At 37.0% G+C, this 16,530-nt stretch overlaps 1 protein-coding gene across 8 annotated transcripts in view; it reads right to left on the reverse strand.

Annotated features, from left to right (window-relative positions):
* The window catches only part of sec31a (SEC31 homolog A, COPII coat complex component), a 28,374-nt gene extending 17,929 nt beyond the window's left edge, over positions 1 to 10,445 (reverse strand). For all 8 annotated transcript variants that reach the window (XM_053515838.1, XM_053515841.1, XM_053515837.1 and 5 more), the window contains exons 1-8: positions 10,258 to 10,445; positions 5,657 to 5,736; positions 4,826 to 4,949; positions 1,766 to 1,964; positions 1,559 to 1,654; positions 1,301 to 1,441; positions 997 to 1,139; positions 697 to 796 (exon numbers count right to left, since the gene is read on the reverse strand). In XM_053515838.1, coding sequence (XP_053371813.1) covers positions 697 to 796; positions 997 to 1,139; positions 1,301 to 1,441; positions 1,559 to 1,654; positions 1,766 to 1,964; positions 4,826 to 4,949; positions 5,657 to 5,735 — 882 coding nt within the window. In that variant the 5' untranslated portion in view covers position 5,736; positions 10,258 to 10,445. The remainder of the gene's footprint in view (positions 1 to 696; positions 797 to 996; positions 1,140 to 1,300; positions 1,442 to 1,558; positions 1,655 to 1,765; positions 1,965 to 4,825; positions 4,950 to 5,656; positions 5,737 to 10,257) is intronic.
* Positions 10,446 to 16,530: the final 6,085 nt, after the last annotated feature.

The following is a 16,530-nucleotide window of genomic DNA, read 5'->3' on the forward strand; positions in this document are numbered from 1 at the left end:
TCAAAACGCAGTGAGCACAAATTAGAATTTTGAGACTTTGGAGGCATTTGAGGAGGTAAAACGTTGCAGTGTCTTTATGATCCTACAGGTGGCGTACTCTAAACTGTTTACACATTTTCATGTGGAGTGGAAGTAGTGAATTATTTGCAAAGCTTGTAATAATAATTATGGTTAATGACAGATATGTGATGCTCAGAATTTATTTAAACTAAAAAAGGTTAAATGTAAACTTATGCATTTGAAGTCAGTTTTTATTGTTTAAATGCTGCCCTTGTTTTAGTTTAGTTGAAAAATTTATGTTATAAGGAACGAGCTGTATTTAATTAATCAGTAAACTTTTTTTAAAGGTTTAAAATTGTAAAAAATAAAATAAAAAATAGTAATACCAAATTGGGATAATTATTATTATTTTTTAAATCATGATGCGCATGATTGAGTGAATACTCGTGTTCTAATTGATCAAAATAAAACAGACTTTGGGGTCAAGGTTACTTGAAAATGTGCCCAGCTTCCTATATTTCTTAACAAAAAAAGACTTAATGGGAATGTTTATAGCCTGGACTCCTCATGAAAGGCCCCACCAAATGCAATGTGTTTTTTTTTTGTTTGTTTTTACTTATGTGCAGTGTAAAAAAAAAAGAAAAAAAAAAAAGCTAAATAACCACAAGTATCCGTTTGCGTGTAAGAATCACTAACCTCAGCAGTATTGGGGTTCCAACATAGGATTCGGTTATCTTTCCCACAACTTAATAGCAACTCAGGGTCAGCTAAACTCCAAGCAATGGCCAGAACACCCCTGATAACACACAAAAACATACACACACATTATCATAAAATTCGCAAACTTTCCAGTCATCCAACAAAATGGCCAAAAAAAAAACAAGGCAAGTAACTGATGCGATGTGCTGTGAATCCTTTTTTATCTGCTATTAAAAAAAATAGACAACCTTTTTTCAATTTGAACTTCACAGGTTGATATCAAATTTTTTTTTCTACCTTGTGTGGTTTTCTAGGACTTTAAGAGGAGAGGTGGCAAAGCGCAAATCCCACATTTGGATGACAGGCATTCGGTCATCTTCAGAGGCTAAAACCAGCTGAGTGGCAACATCTGGGTTCCATGCAAGACCAGAGCAATGCATCTAAACATATCACATGAAATGCTCGCTTTAGAACATACAACTGAACGTTAGGACATATTCAAACATCTAAAGCGAACAACAAATATATATATATATATATATATATATATATATATATATATATATATATATATAAAAAGTGCAAAAGACACGTGACAGACCCTGTTGCTGTGGTCGCTGACTTTGATGATGAGATCATTTTTTCTAAGGTCCCAGATGGAGGCTCTGCCGCTGGGGCTGGCTGAGGCAAGGATGTGCTGCACCTGGCAGTTCCACGCTACGCAGCTAATGTCCTCCGCAGGCTAACAATAGCAACCAGAACAACCACCGACAAAATGATCAGCAAAAGAAAAATGATGAGGCTCGGCATTCCTGAAAATAAATGAAACAGCAAAGGATGTTAAATGCAAAGTGCGCACCTGTGACTTCGGTCCTGGAGTCATTGGCGTACTAAAACTGTTCAAATCCCAGATGTAGATTTCTGACTCGTTACCTCCAGACACTACCAGGTTTGTCTAAGAAAACATTAAATACAATATTTTTATAGTTTGACCAACATATTATTCCAAAGTGTAAAGCCATTTACATAGTATCTGCAAAAGCCTGAGCATAAGCTTAGATTTTACCTGGAATGAGTTGACATCTAACGCTCGAACAGGCCCTATATGTTTATTACTTTCAGCAATGATGACTTCACTGTCACCAGCAATGATCTTGGAGGGATCATAGAGAATGATGTCACCGGTCTCTCCTCCAGCTATGAGCACTCCAGAGGCCGAGCCTTGATCATTGATGCCATGTGGTCCCCAAACCAGCTTGTGGTATCTAAACCCAAAATTTTTTTACATTTAGAAATTTTATAGCTTTTATACATTTTATGGATTTTAGAAAATTATTGTTATATACTAGAGATGGGGGAAAGAAAAAATTTATTAACACAACACAATACTTCTGTGTGGCAAATATTTAAAAAATTTTATTGCCAATTTTTGTAAATGAATTTTTAATTCATACATGTTTGCATTTGAGGTGGTAAAATGTTGCCATTCCTCTGCAAATCCTCTAAACTATTCACACATTAGCAGGCAACCCAGCATGCTGTGAGGTCGGGGGCCTAAAGACATATTTGAGGCATAAAGACATATTTGAGTTCTTCCACTCCAACCTGTCCTGCACAAAGCCCTGGCCTCAAGCTCATTTACCACCCTTGGAATGAACTACAACACTTAATGACTGAGGCCCAGCCCTGCTTATTTTTTATTGTACATTATTGTAAACCTCCACTCTTTTGAGACGGCTTTATGTAAAAAAAAGCAAAGGGGACTTGTTTTGGAAGTGGGAAATCCATCAAACACAGATGCGCGTGACAGCCTCATATACTGTATAACACATGGACGACAGAATGACAAATAGGAAAATTTCAACAGGAGAGATGACGGACATGCAGTCAGGGTTCTTTTGTCTTTCAGTATATTCTTTAACCCTAGTAGGCACTTTAGCACCTTGTCAGCCACTGAAAGTTAGGTGATTATGTGCGTTTTTACATTAGGCCTGAAAACTGGAGGACTCAAATTACAGGCAAGCTTTGTGTTTTATCATCAGAGGTTTGCTTTCAGACAGATCACCCCCTCCAAACTATTTCATACATTTTCACTTTGTTGAGTGTGTCTTTGCTCCTGCAGTATCTATGTACATTTTAAGTCAAGCCTTTCAGTCACAGCTACTAGTTTACATAAAGAGAGAGAGAGAAAAAAGAAGCAGCCCCCCACCCCCTTCCTCTATGCATCTAGTACCAGCATGTACAGAAGGCACCCAGACCAAAACATCCCTTTCCCGGTTATAGTGAAACATTGACGTAGTGATGCAAACTACAAGTACATAACAGTCACTTGACACTCAGACCTATAAATAGCATTACCAATTACAAATAACATTTGCAAACAACCTGTATTTCAACCCCAGTGATGCCCAGAGACAACAGCTACATTTTCATGGACCCCGAGATTTGACAAAAAAATGAAATAATGTTCCAATTAGAATAAGGATGCATCATGTAATCAGACCAGACCGACATGACAAGGAGAAACAGTGGAATGAGAGGGTGTAAAAAATGAATAATGCAAAATAATGAAATTTTAAGGCAAAAAAATAATAAAAATTACACAATCCAATCTTTGCTCTCTTACTGGAATAAATACAGTACTGTGCAAAAGTCTTAGGCACCGTATTATATGCTGTATCAATTTTGTTATATATGGTTATCATGCCTGCATAGTTATGTACAAAATCATTCAGTATTTCCATATATAACTTGAAAATTATGCATGGCAGAATATATGCATGGCTGTAAAGAAAAAAACAGATATAGTACAAGACGGTTTTTAGATGGAAACAAAAAACCTGATGTACGCTCCTGGGACTTACATAAAAATAGAAAGGAGCGAGTGTGACAAAGTTATCAGAAGAACTCATTCTCCAGCAAGCTCAGTAAAACCTAACAGCTGTTACTGAAAATACTGAACGATTTCGTTGTCATGCAGACATGATAAACATACATAACAAAATTGGTACAGCATATAATATGGTGCCTAAGACTTTTGCACAGTACTGTATATTATTTCTACACGTTTGCACCATGCTGGGGTAACATTAGAAAACCTGAGTGTCTCCAAAAGGTAAAATTTGCTTCCCTTCCTGACGTGTAAATGTGTGTGAATACTCCTCTCTCACCTGTCTTAACTTCAACCTTGGTGGAGGACAGGTTACTGATTGGCTCACATGCAGTAAAGCTCTATTCAATCATAGTTAGGACTGAATCCTAAAAGTTTGGATTTGTCAGGAAAAAATGAGAAGCCTAAACTAACCTCAAAGTTGAGGGGAACACACAACTACTTCTATTATATTCCTGGCAGATAAAATGCTTCACAGTGAGCAGAACCACTTTCTGCATATTAGCATTTAATATATATATATTCTGATTAAATGCTCTGAGAATGTAAATGCACATTTTTATCCAATCAGCATCCATGTAAAACAGGTAAGCTGGGATCAAAATGATTTTAATCAGATTAAAGAAATGCAGCATATTGTCCATTGAGCTAGTGTTTCTGTAAAATAAAGAACATCTGGATTGAACACTATTATTAACAGTTGAATGATAAGATCAAACTCTCAGTTCAGATGGCTATAGGTTGTGAAAACAAGCCTAAACATTTATGTCATGTCCAAACCTGGAGTAACATGCACTGTTAATTGCACTCTATTTAAGTCCTGAAGGTGATGATTCATTTTCTTGAACATTTCTGACAATCGTGGTGGCGAAAAATCAAGTCATAGAATTCAATTAACATGTCCATTCTACTACATTATCATTTCGAGAGTGACCACTTATTCACAGATACTTGGATGACAGATAATCTACATAAAAAAAGAAAAAAATATATGTTTATAGACCCCATAATGTTAGTGATAACACACTTTACCACACTGTATGCAACTCAAACTGTGTTGTTCAATAATAAATCAAAAACTGCAAACCTGGTTTGCAAAATCTCTGTTATCTAAGTGGAATAAACATCTTAGAGTGCACTGTTACTCAAATAAAATCCAAATACAATATCATGATTATTTTCCCATAATATCACACATTAGTTCAAGCACACAATAAAAATAAAAAAAAAAGACACCTGTGCGGTAAGGACAAAGCACCACATGACTTCATGGCCAAAGCAGGATCAGCCAGGTCGAGTTCGAAGATTTCCAGTGAGGCGGTGGTGCTAAACGTAGCATCGAGCTGCTGAGCAGAAGTTCCTTTGAAAAAGTAACAAGAAAGAAACATTTGTTGCTAACCAAACACATAACAGAGAGGCAAATTGATTTAGCCAGCAGCAGGAAGGACTAAAACAAACACAAAGAAGAGACTTCATACTAAGAGCTGTACCAAAAGTTATGCAAAAGTCAGCGTAACTTGTTTATTAACCAACATAGGCTGTTGAAATGCTAGTAAAGGAACTACCTGTATACAAAAGGTACGACTCAACATAGTCTTCATCATGAGCGATGCTTTTGTACTGTTGTTGAACACAACTGTCAATTCCCCTTTATTGAACTTAATGGTCTCTTTATTGTATGGTTTGTCTTTAATGCTGGCTCACATGTCTTTAAACTTCTTCACGCGTCTGTGCACATTGCTCTCGTCAATGGCGTCATCTCGATATACATTCAGTAGCGCAATGATTGACTGTTAACCTCGACAAAGTGTATTTTCAAAAAGGATTTGAGAGTTGGTTTCAACAATGATGCAAAAGCATGGCTTGCGATTGAGACTATGTTGAGTTGTACCACCTGTGTAGAGGAGGAGTTACCCAGCACAGCCAACATGTGCCATTTGTACAACCTATATAAGTTTTAGAATTACTTGAATTAATTTCGGTACAGCCCTCGAAAATCCTTCAACAAATGAATAATAATACTATATCTGAGTGGTGCTATTTTGTGTACGTTTGTGCAAAAGTTACCTGCAGCCAAGTAAATCGGGTGGTGCTGAGCTGGGCTCCAAGCCGGGATGGCGGTGCGGTTTATCTCTTTTAGCTTCATCCTGCAATAAAATCCCCAATGACAATTGAGTCATTCTGTTAATTTACAAGGTGCATTGATCTCTATCCACAACATTGTTATGCATATGCAATTCCCAACTACAAGGTATGCGACATTTCAATTCTATTCGAAGTGTAAGGGCAGAGGCTGATTTCTGGCAATAAACATTTAAAATTTAGAGTTTTATTAGGTTGCCGGCCTGGTCTCTGTAAACATAAACATTACCACAAACATAATTGTCTCTTCTTTTTGTTCTGCGAATTACCCAGAAAAACGATCTGTAATGCATTTAAAATAATTTATTATACCAATTATAATTTTTTATCGTCATCGGGAGAAAAAAAACCTCCATCAATGTGATACCCTGGTCATTACATTCAGTACATTAAGGTCATCAGGTGACTTTTCTTTATTGCCACATAACTTTGATAAGCCTAGCCCTGACCAATTGAAGCAATCCCAGATCATAAATCTGCCTTCAGTGACTTGTACAGTGGGATCTATGCATGAGGGGGTTATCCCTTCATGCGGTTCCTTTTTACCCTGATGTGCCCATCGCTCTGAAATCGAGTAAATCGGGACTCATCAGACCACATGACCTTCCTATTGCTCCAAAGTCCAATATTTATGCTCTCTAGCAAATTGAAGCTTTCTTTCTGATTAGTCTTACTAACAAAGGGAATTTTTTATTTGCTACACAGCTGTTTATTCAGAATTCTTTGAGTTCTCCTCACACTGTGTGCGTATGTAAATGGAACATCAAGCAACTTCAAGTGTTTAAAGCCCCATTTACACTGCAGGTCTCAATACCCAATACTGATTTGTTGCCAATATGTGATTTTTTTTGATTGTCTGTTTACACGTTCTTTCAACTATGACCCATATGCGATTCAAGTGTTTACACTTACCATACCATCTGAAACATCATGCATACTTGAGGGGAGGTTCTTGCGCTACACACTAGCCAAAATGGACGAAGGACAAAATATGCTTGACACTAACTCTGCGATATATGTAAAGTTCGCGAAACGTCACCATGGTTTTGAAACGGAGGAGGGGAAAAAAACAATAACTGCAGCCTGTTCATATGCTTCATTCACCAAATACTGATTTCTTAATGTTATTTAGCCTAAATAAGCTTTAACACAAGGTGGGGGGGCTTTTTTCTCTTCCATGTCACCTGCAATGTTATCACACGAATGTTAAATCGTGAAGAAGCCGCAGTTTTAATGACGTACAGAACACAATGCCTCAGGAAATCCGATCTCTCTGTTTACATGACCATAACATTAGCACATATCTGATTTATTTCCATATATGAAGGAGGCCTAAAACCGATTTCGAAATATCGGAATGCATGCGTTTTTTTCTGTTTACATGGACATAGAACATATCCGATATGTGTCACATATGAGCAAAAAATCGGAATTGGGTCACATTAAACTGACAGTGTAAACATAGCCTTAGTGATCTCCATTTCTTTTACAAAGTTGACGGTTTAGCAATGTTCATCCTTCCAGGTTTTGTTAACGTGCTGAAAAGTCCAAAACCCAGTTCCAGTAATTAAAAAATTTTCTTTTTTGTTTTCTTTGCTTAAAGCAGCCCAATAATTTGGGCTATTTTTTTTGGCCAGGCAGTGTATATTTAAAAAAAAAAATTCAAGTTACCTTGCAAAAATATACCTCTTTTACCTATACATTTATTGACTGTCTCAATAATTGTGCTTAGTCAGAGCTCCTTCATGACTCGAGTTGCAACTTCGTATTCCTTTTTTAGTTCTTAGAAAAATGTTGATGTTCTTGTTTGTAGTAAAAGTTGTTGGTGAATGACAAGATCACAAAAGGCACTGCGGAATTTACCCTTAGGGGTGTCTTTCGAAACAATGCCATCACCGAAAAAAAAAAATCCTTTGCCATCATGTAAAATCACTGTTCTTAAATCACATAATTTGACAACCTTGCTGTATTTGGTTTTTAAAAAAGGAGACTAATGTCATAAAGAACAGGTTACATTCAATTGATCATTCAACTTTTTTTGGTTTAAATTTTACATGGTTTAAAAAAAAAAAGGTTAAAATTGTAACAAAATTAGGGGAAATTTTAATATCCAATCTGGATATTTATAAAATCACGATATTTATAGTATCGTGATGTCATTTTGCAAGGTAATTTGAATTCCTAATAAAAAGAGTTGCCCCATATGTTATATGTTAGTCCATCACTGAATTAGACCAGGATTTTATTAAAATCAGGGTATGCAGTGCAACACAAACTTCTTCAGGCATGCTTATGCCCAAAGTCTAAAGCCAGTACCTCTAGGCTAGAGATTTTTCCCAGGCCTTATATTTTCAAGGCTGTAAGAACATGTTTTGGTGACAGATTTGACTTTGCATGCTCTCGGTCATGACCAAAATCACTAGGCTTTGACGTGAGTGTCGTATTTTGCATAAACAAACTACAAATGCATGATACAAAACAGCATGATAGAAAAGTAGTATTATACTCTATGGATAGAAAACACCAGGGATTGCCTGATACAATATTATCGGAATCTAGGTATTGTGGTTTGATCTGTATTGCAAGTCTAAATGTGCGAATAGTTCAGAGCATGCCACCTGTAGTATTATAGAATAATGGCACCATTTTACCACCTCAAATACAAACATAAATAAACTGATTTATAAAATGATAAACTTAAAAAACGATTTTGGAGTCAACGTGTTGATGCGTGAATTGGCACTCAAAAGAATGACGATAAATTAATGAATTGATTTTTTTCTCCCATCTCTATAATACTCCAAGACATCCAATCTAAACCCCTTTCTTACTCCTGCCTATATCGTATAACTAGATGTGCCCACGAATTTGTTCGCATGGAATTTATCGCATCCCCATAAGGATGTTAAAAAAAAAAGTACAATGCCATCTGTTAAATTTTAGAATAAACAAAACCTTTTTTACGTGTTACCGTGAAGTGTGCCGAATTAAGTTGTGAGATTGTGTTTATTGAGTAGATTTCACTTTCATACTCATAAGCACGTACTAAAAAATGTACAGCGCCACCTGTTGAATTCTGAGATGAACTAATGATTTTTTAGTGATAAGGGGTAATCCATTTAAATTTTAAAGTAGCATATCTTTTCTTCCTGTGTTCCTATTGTGATAAAACAAAGCCTATGTGGTATCTCAAGCTCAGCCAAATGCACCTGTGAAAACCCCATTAAAATTTGTTCACTTGTTTCTATGCGATGCGTGCACAAACAAACAAACAAACAAAAATTCCAAAAACCATCTTAATGTGTTCTATCACTCAACTTTTGTCATTACAATTTTTTCTGCAAATATCTTCGCATGTACAGAGACACCAGCTTTACAGTTTTATTATGAAGATTACATCGTAGGATTTAAAAAATAAAACCACTATATTAATGCAGATTTTTTTAGGAGCTTTAAACACCTCCGTAATACAAACAATCCTCAACATCCTCTAAGTTTGTTAACTTCAGATACCTTTTAGTAATTAATTACAGTACTAAGAGTCACAGGGGGAATATTAAATAATTATGAGATATATTATAGGATATTTCAGCATTCATGATATACTTTATTTCACACTGTGTTCACACGGACGAGATTCACTAAACTAGCTTACTGTATGCTTTCCAGAGTTAACGGTACGTTACTAGCTAGCAACGCGCTCACACTTGCTAGGTGGTTAGCAAGACATGCTAGCTTATTGCACAAAACAAAGCTTGCAAAACCAAACTTAAAAAACCAACATATATGTATAGTTTACGTTTTAGAAATAGTCATTTTTGGTAGAATCGTGAAAGTCTGTGTGACACCATGGCAACGAAATTAGCGATACGTCACTTGCTAATTCACGCAGAAGAGTTAGCATGAATTTGTGCACGGCTGAGGAGGAGGAAGTGAAAACAGTAAACACTGCTGTGTTATTCGCTTTTAAAACTCTTTTAAAAGAAAATCCTCATGATATATAGGTTGCAAATCAAGTTAACTCCACGTAGAGGGTTCACAAAAGGGTTGTTTTTGTTGTTTTAAAAAAACATCTGTACCCGTTTCTTAAACAGATTTGCGGAAAGAAGTGACGTGGACTGGGTTAAGGTTCGCGTTAAACTACCTGAGTTCAGCAGGATTTATGAATCAGGTTTAAATGAACAATATCAAGCAACTGATCCTCAATGCCTGCTTACTTTTACAATACTCAGATCGCATATAATGTGACTAACTTTTCTATTTTTATAATTATCCACGATATAACATTAGCTTTAAGAAGTTAGCTAACTTGTTAGTGCATAACAATGTTTTCAGATAACACACACACAAATATTAAATTAGAATCGATTTCGATAATCACAGAAACAGGCCGCGAAACCTACAAACACGGATTAGATGATTAACAGGGGGTTAAAAGCATTTGTGGAAAAGGTTGCCCAGCCAAACAGAAGTGTGAAGCTAACGCCGCTATCAAAGCTCTCCTATTGCACACTAATAGTGCTTACCTTCCCTCGTAGCACTGCTCAAATGCATCCAAGCTGTCCAAAATCCCGTTTTAAAACTTCGTTCTGCAACTTAAAGATTGCCTTTCTTGCCTATACGAGATCCCCTGATCAGAATTACAGAATTAGCGACTGTCCCGGTTGCACATAGGGAGAATTCCACGTCTCCACTGGTCTCCATCAACGTGGCACAAGAAGTCCCGCCCCCGAAACCAAGCACTTCCGGTGGACGCAGCAACCATGGCTGCGTCCGAAATCAAACCCGAGCACTAGTAGGAGAGAAGTGGAGTACTAGTGGGGGTCAAAGTGAGGCCTTTGAAGCGTTGCCTGTTATTATCATTATTTTTTTATTAGAGTTATGAAAATCATCGCCACATTATCAAACGACACCTTGAAATTATATAACATTATCTGCTTATTTTGAGCTTCAACGCGGCACGAGGCAGGGATGCCCTCTGTCTCCACTTTTTTTTGCAGTCGCAATGGAACCACTTGCTTTAACTTTAAGACAAAGAGACGATATCCAGGGGACTCAACGGGGAGTATTAGAACATAAGGTTTAGCTTTATGCGGACGACATGTTATTAAACTTGTCACAACCCCTGATAAACTTACCTAAGTTCGTGACTCTACTTACAGAGTTTGGCAAAATATCTGGCTATAAAGTTAATATCCAGAAAAGTGAACTAATGCCTGTTGGTGATGGGGTCAGTCTGTCATCTTTAAGCTCAATTTGGCAGCCTTTTCTTACCTGCTGAGGGCATGAACCCAGATAATATTGTACTGTAAAGAAAGGGAGTGGGAAAGATTACTTATCATTATTATTTTATTTAAATTTTTTATGGACATCTGATTGTTAAGGCATCCTTGTGTTTGTCTGGTGTTGGGGGAGGGGTTGGTTGTGTGTTCTCTTTTGTTGTGTTTTCTTGTGTATTTTTCTTTATAGTTTGAAAATAAATAAATAAAAATTTGATAAAAAAAAAATTATATAACATGGTTAACAAAGTTCAATATAACAGAAAAGTCCAGTTCAGCATAGGGAGAAGTCAGCAGGTGCAGAGGGCAAATGGGGTCTGGATCACTGGAAGCACAGGAGCAGCATGTGTAGCTCCAACCATCCAACATGCAAACTTCATGCACACAGAGATGGGAATTGAACCTGGCCAGGAATTGAACCCGGGCCCTGGAGACGACAGTGCTAAAAACTACACCAGTGTCGCCCCATATGGTATCATACCATGGAAAAGTTCAGAAGTAAAATAAACAATGAGCATAAACTCGTTAATTTCAAACATTTGTTCCTTCATTCATTTCTTATATGACTTATCTGTGGATAAGGATGGCACCCTGGATGCTTTAACATTAATTTATTGATTCATTGTCTATACCGCTTATCCTGTACAGAGTTGCGAGGGGCTCAGAGCCTGCACTTCGGGCACACACACACACACTACAGTGTTTTGGGAATGCCAAAAAACCTAATATGCTTGTCCTTGGCTGGGTTGTGGGATGAAACCGGAGTACCCAGAGGAAACCCACCAAACAGGGAGAACATGACTTTAAAATGTGTTCAAAAGTTGGTGCAATAGAAATGGCATTGTTTGCCTGCAAATTGTTGCTTGGGAACCAAAACAGCTCCAACATTAAAAGCTTTACAGGTGCTAAGAGTAGTTTTAGGAGAAACTATAGGTTATCTGCGGTCTGCCCATGTGCAGATTCTGACACATGCGTGCTACCATTACCTACGAAAGGAGTGTGCTATCAACTTGTTGCTACTCCTCTCGCTAAATCAATGTTTTGGCAGCCCCTACTTCTGCCTACAGTATCAGATGCACATTCTCTTTAGACGCTCTGCAGTCTGATCCGGGATTTCAGTAGCAATGAGCTCAGTTCTGACCTACAGTACCTGTTCTCACCTCCTATTACAGTTGGTGAGAAATGCCTGTGACACGCTCCCAAATATATATTAAAAGTTTATGGTGACGTTGCCTACTGTTACAGACGATAAGGAATGCCTGTGAAGACTGTGATGGAACTACCTGTGCAAACACCGACCGACTGACCAATTTCTTTTTTTTTACTACAAGAGAAAAATCTCCTTTGACTGATTTTCATGCCTAAGCAAAGTTTATTTATGTTTGAAAAAAACTGATGGAAAAAGTGGAAAAAAAAGCGCACCCTATCCTTTAATCATGAAGAAACCGCAGAGAATTTCACCAGCTAATCTAGATGGACAAAAAGAGTGCAGCTGATTGGTTGATTTTCTTCAAGACTATCTTCTAAAAAATTGGGAGTTTTTCATCCTGATGCAACATATTTAAAATAGTTAAACTGGGCAGGCACAAGAAACCACACGTCAATGGTATTGTAGTTTGATCCAGGAGAAGCGGTAGTGTAGATCAAATTGATGAAAAATTTGAAGCTGGTTAGAAACTTTTATGGCTAATCGGTGTGTGTGTGTGTGTGTGTGTGTGTATACAGTACACACACAGGTGCATCTCAATCAATTAGAATATGTTCAAAAAGTTGATTTATTCCAGTAATTAAATTATTCAAAATGTGAAACTCATTATATGGATTAATTACACACAAATATATTTCAAGTGTTTACTTTTTTTATTTTATGACGATGACTTACAATTAATAAAAACACAAAATTTGGTTTCTCAGAAAATTAAAATATTGTGAAAAAGTTCAGTATTGAAAACTCATGGTGACACACTTTAATCATCTAATTAACTAAACCATGTGCACATGTGTCATGTTGGAATAGAAAAGGGCCTTTCCCAAAATGTTGGAAGTATAGAAGCATTAAGATGATGCCCTTCACTGGGCATAAGGGGTCTAATTGAAACACCTGAATTCACTAATGAACAGATTTGGCCAAATACTTTTGTCCATAATGTGCACCAACATATCATTCGCACAGTGGATTTTTAAACACGCACACACAAAAACCCTGACAACAGTCAGTGATGAATGCACTGTTACTTGCAGCTGCATGTCCATATTAACAGTGCTGACTGCGATGTTAGGGTCTATGTGCTACACAAAGTCTGTCCACTAGATGTCACTACAACGAGCTAGTAAATAAAACGGAATGAAATGTACCTTTTAGTGGAACTACCTAAATGGGGCTTTTATCTCTCCATCACTAAGTGTATATTACCAACATTTTTTGACACGGACCTTTTCTTTGCACATTTATATCATGACGTCATCGTCGCCCCTTTTCCGTGCCCGCAACCAGCAGTGCTACTGGTTGCAGCACGTTGTGCTGCCACCTTCTGGTTAAAATCTGAATAGACGCCGGTTGAACTTGCTGCCTCAAAGCACTACTTTTGTGTGTCAACCAAACCTCTAAAAATGTCTAAAAGAAATTTTTAAAAGTAAACAGAATTCATTCTTTCACTAACTTACTCATCTTCTTTACTACTTTATTCTGTGTAGAGGGCCCTGGAGCCTATCCCAGGAGACTTATGGCACGAGGCGGGAAACAGCCTGGATTGGGTGCAAATCCACAGGGCACACACTAGGGGCAATTTGGGAACACCAATTAGCCTAATCTGTATGTATTTGGACTGTGGGAGGAAACAGGAGCACCCGAAGGAAACCCACCAAGTATAGGGATAACATGCAAACTCCACACACACACACAGACCAGAGGTGGGAATCAAACCCAGACCCTGGACCTACTGTACAAGGTGACAATGATAATCAAGAGTTATCATCCTGTAAGGGATCTTCTATACTAGCTCTCCTCTATTCCTCCTTACAGGAGCCATTTCGAAACTCTATAAAACTATTCTATCTCTTAGTAACCACACAAATATTAAGCTTAAGTGTACATGGAAAGGGGAACTAAAAATTCAAATACATGAGTCCTGGGAACAGGCTATAGAGAGGGTATGGTCTTCCACCTTTTGTGCTGGTCTTGGACTTATTAAATTTAAGGTCATATACAGAGGACATTTTAGTCTAGACTTTCTGAATTGTATCCGGAAGTGGAAAACAAATGTGATAAAAAATATAAAGTAAACAGTTCTAATCAGAAGTTTTATAAATGTTGAAGATCACAGGAATTTAACACAGTGTGCCTCCAGGAATAAAATTATGACTAATGTTGAAATATTATATACGAATGTGAACAGAGACGTAAGTAATAGACATAACACTGAACATGAAACTGTTACTGGAGTCGCATCAAACTGTTCCCTTATATGGAACTTTACACTTTGTAAAATAGTATTCAAACACCATCCATATGTTTATCTATTTTTTTTTGTTTTTTTTAACTGTTAGTAAATGCAAACCAAACTGTGTAATCATGTAGTTTTTTTTATTTCAATGGATTACAACACATTTTAATAAGCAATAAATATTAAAACTTATAAAATACATACTTATGAACAAGACAGACTTTCAGTGTGACAAAAGACACAGTGTCTAAGAAATACACCCAAGTGACAAACATAAACCCCAAAGGTGTTTTAATTACTGTAGTTAATCCATCACACAAAACACTGGAAACGACGATATCTAAAAATCTTGAAGCTTAATCACCTCTATAAGATTCTTCCTCCTGAAAAAATAAAAAATAGAGAGAGAGAGAGAGTGGTTAGACCTGGGATGAGATTATTTTTTACTCTGCTTATCACAAAGCCAATGTGATTTTAGAGACTGAACCCTCATACCAGAGAGTATAATCCTTCCCATTACAAGATCAGATGGGTAGTGTTTCTAATCATTGGGTCAGTCACATTCAGTTTAAACACACAACGTATTTCATAACGTTTTCAAGATATGGTTATTCAACCCACGTGGTTACTTCCTCCACGTGGCCTGTACTGGTCAGTAGCAATGTGAAATATGAGTCCTCAGATTAACTGTCGTAATAATATTAAGAATATTAATAAACCACTAATTTTATGATATGGGTACTATTATTACTTTTATAGGACGAGCATTAAACTACCTTTAGTGCATTATCGTCCTACATAAAACGTGCTAGAATAATTCTTAGAAATTGTTACAAACTTTAACAAAACAGTAAAAAGCATACATATTTAATAAATAGATGTAAAATCTTTTATTTTTTTATATATATATATATATATATATACATACACACACAGCACACCCACCTTTAATAGCCGTTGTTTGCGTTGCATGACCCGTCTTCAGTACAGACAGGAAGTTAGATCAGCCACGAGACTGAGAACAAAGCCTGAAAAAAGCTACAACAGGCAAACTTCCGTTTCTTTTTTTCAAAATAAAAGCCCCCAACACCACCCTGGACAAAGTACACACTTCAAAAAAAAAAAAAAAAATAATAATAAAAATGAAAAAAGATAATAAAAAAAGTGATGAGGCAACAGTGTAACTTTATATCATGAAACAAAGCACTGCGTTTGGTTGAACCCCAACATTGCACACATTCGCACCTTGAGAATACCATGAAAACAATGAACTGTAGTGGTGGTGGATATTGTGTTGAGGATGATTTGAGACTTGAAAAGAGCTGAGAAACTGTTAAAAGGGCAAAATGGAGTAGTTAAATACTCACTCACTTATCATCTATACTGCTTTATCCTGTATTCCTGTATTCATACATACAACAGGCAATTTGGGAACGCCAGTTGGCCTAACCTGCATATCTTTGGACTGTGGGAGGAAACCAGAGTACGTGGAGGAAAACCCAACAAGCACGGGGAGAACATGCAAACTCGAGACGGGAATCCAGCCCGAGGCGAGAGTGCTAACCACTACACAACTGAGGAGTTAAATATAGAGCAAAAATATTCTACATTTAGGGAACATTGCAACAGGACATTAAGCCCAAACATAATGTGAAATCACTGGTGTGGTGCAAAACCAAGCGCCTGAATGTTTTTGAATTGCCTAGATAAAGACCAAACCATAATCTGTCTGATAATCTGTCTATAATATTTCCATCCATCCAGGAACCTCTTTAGTCCAACGGTGACCATTGTCTTTATTTCCATTTTTACGACCGTGGAAGGACCTCCAGTAAACATTCACACACTATAAGCAATTCAGGAACACCAATCAGCCTAATCTGTGTGTCTTTGGTCTGTTGGAGAAAACCGTTGTACTCAGAGAAAACCCACGATGGAGACCCTGAAAGACAACATAGTATCTCGTTCCCACGCCTTATTAAGTCGTGATCACAGTTTTTTTCTTCCCACGAATGTCACAGAAGACTTCTGTACATTACACAATCTACCACATTTAATTGTAGTTATAAATAATCTC

Source organism: Clarias gariepinus, chromosome 17, assembly GCF_024256425.1.
Source record: "Clarias gariepinus isolate MV-2021 ecotype Netherlands chromosome 17, CGAR_prim_01v2, whole genome shotgun sequence".
Taxonomy (NCBI): domain Eukaryota; kingdom Metazoa; phylum Chordata; class Actinopteri; order Siluriformes; family Clariidae; genus Clarias; species Clarias gariepinus.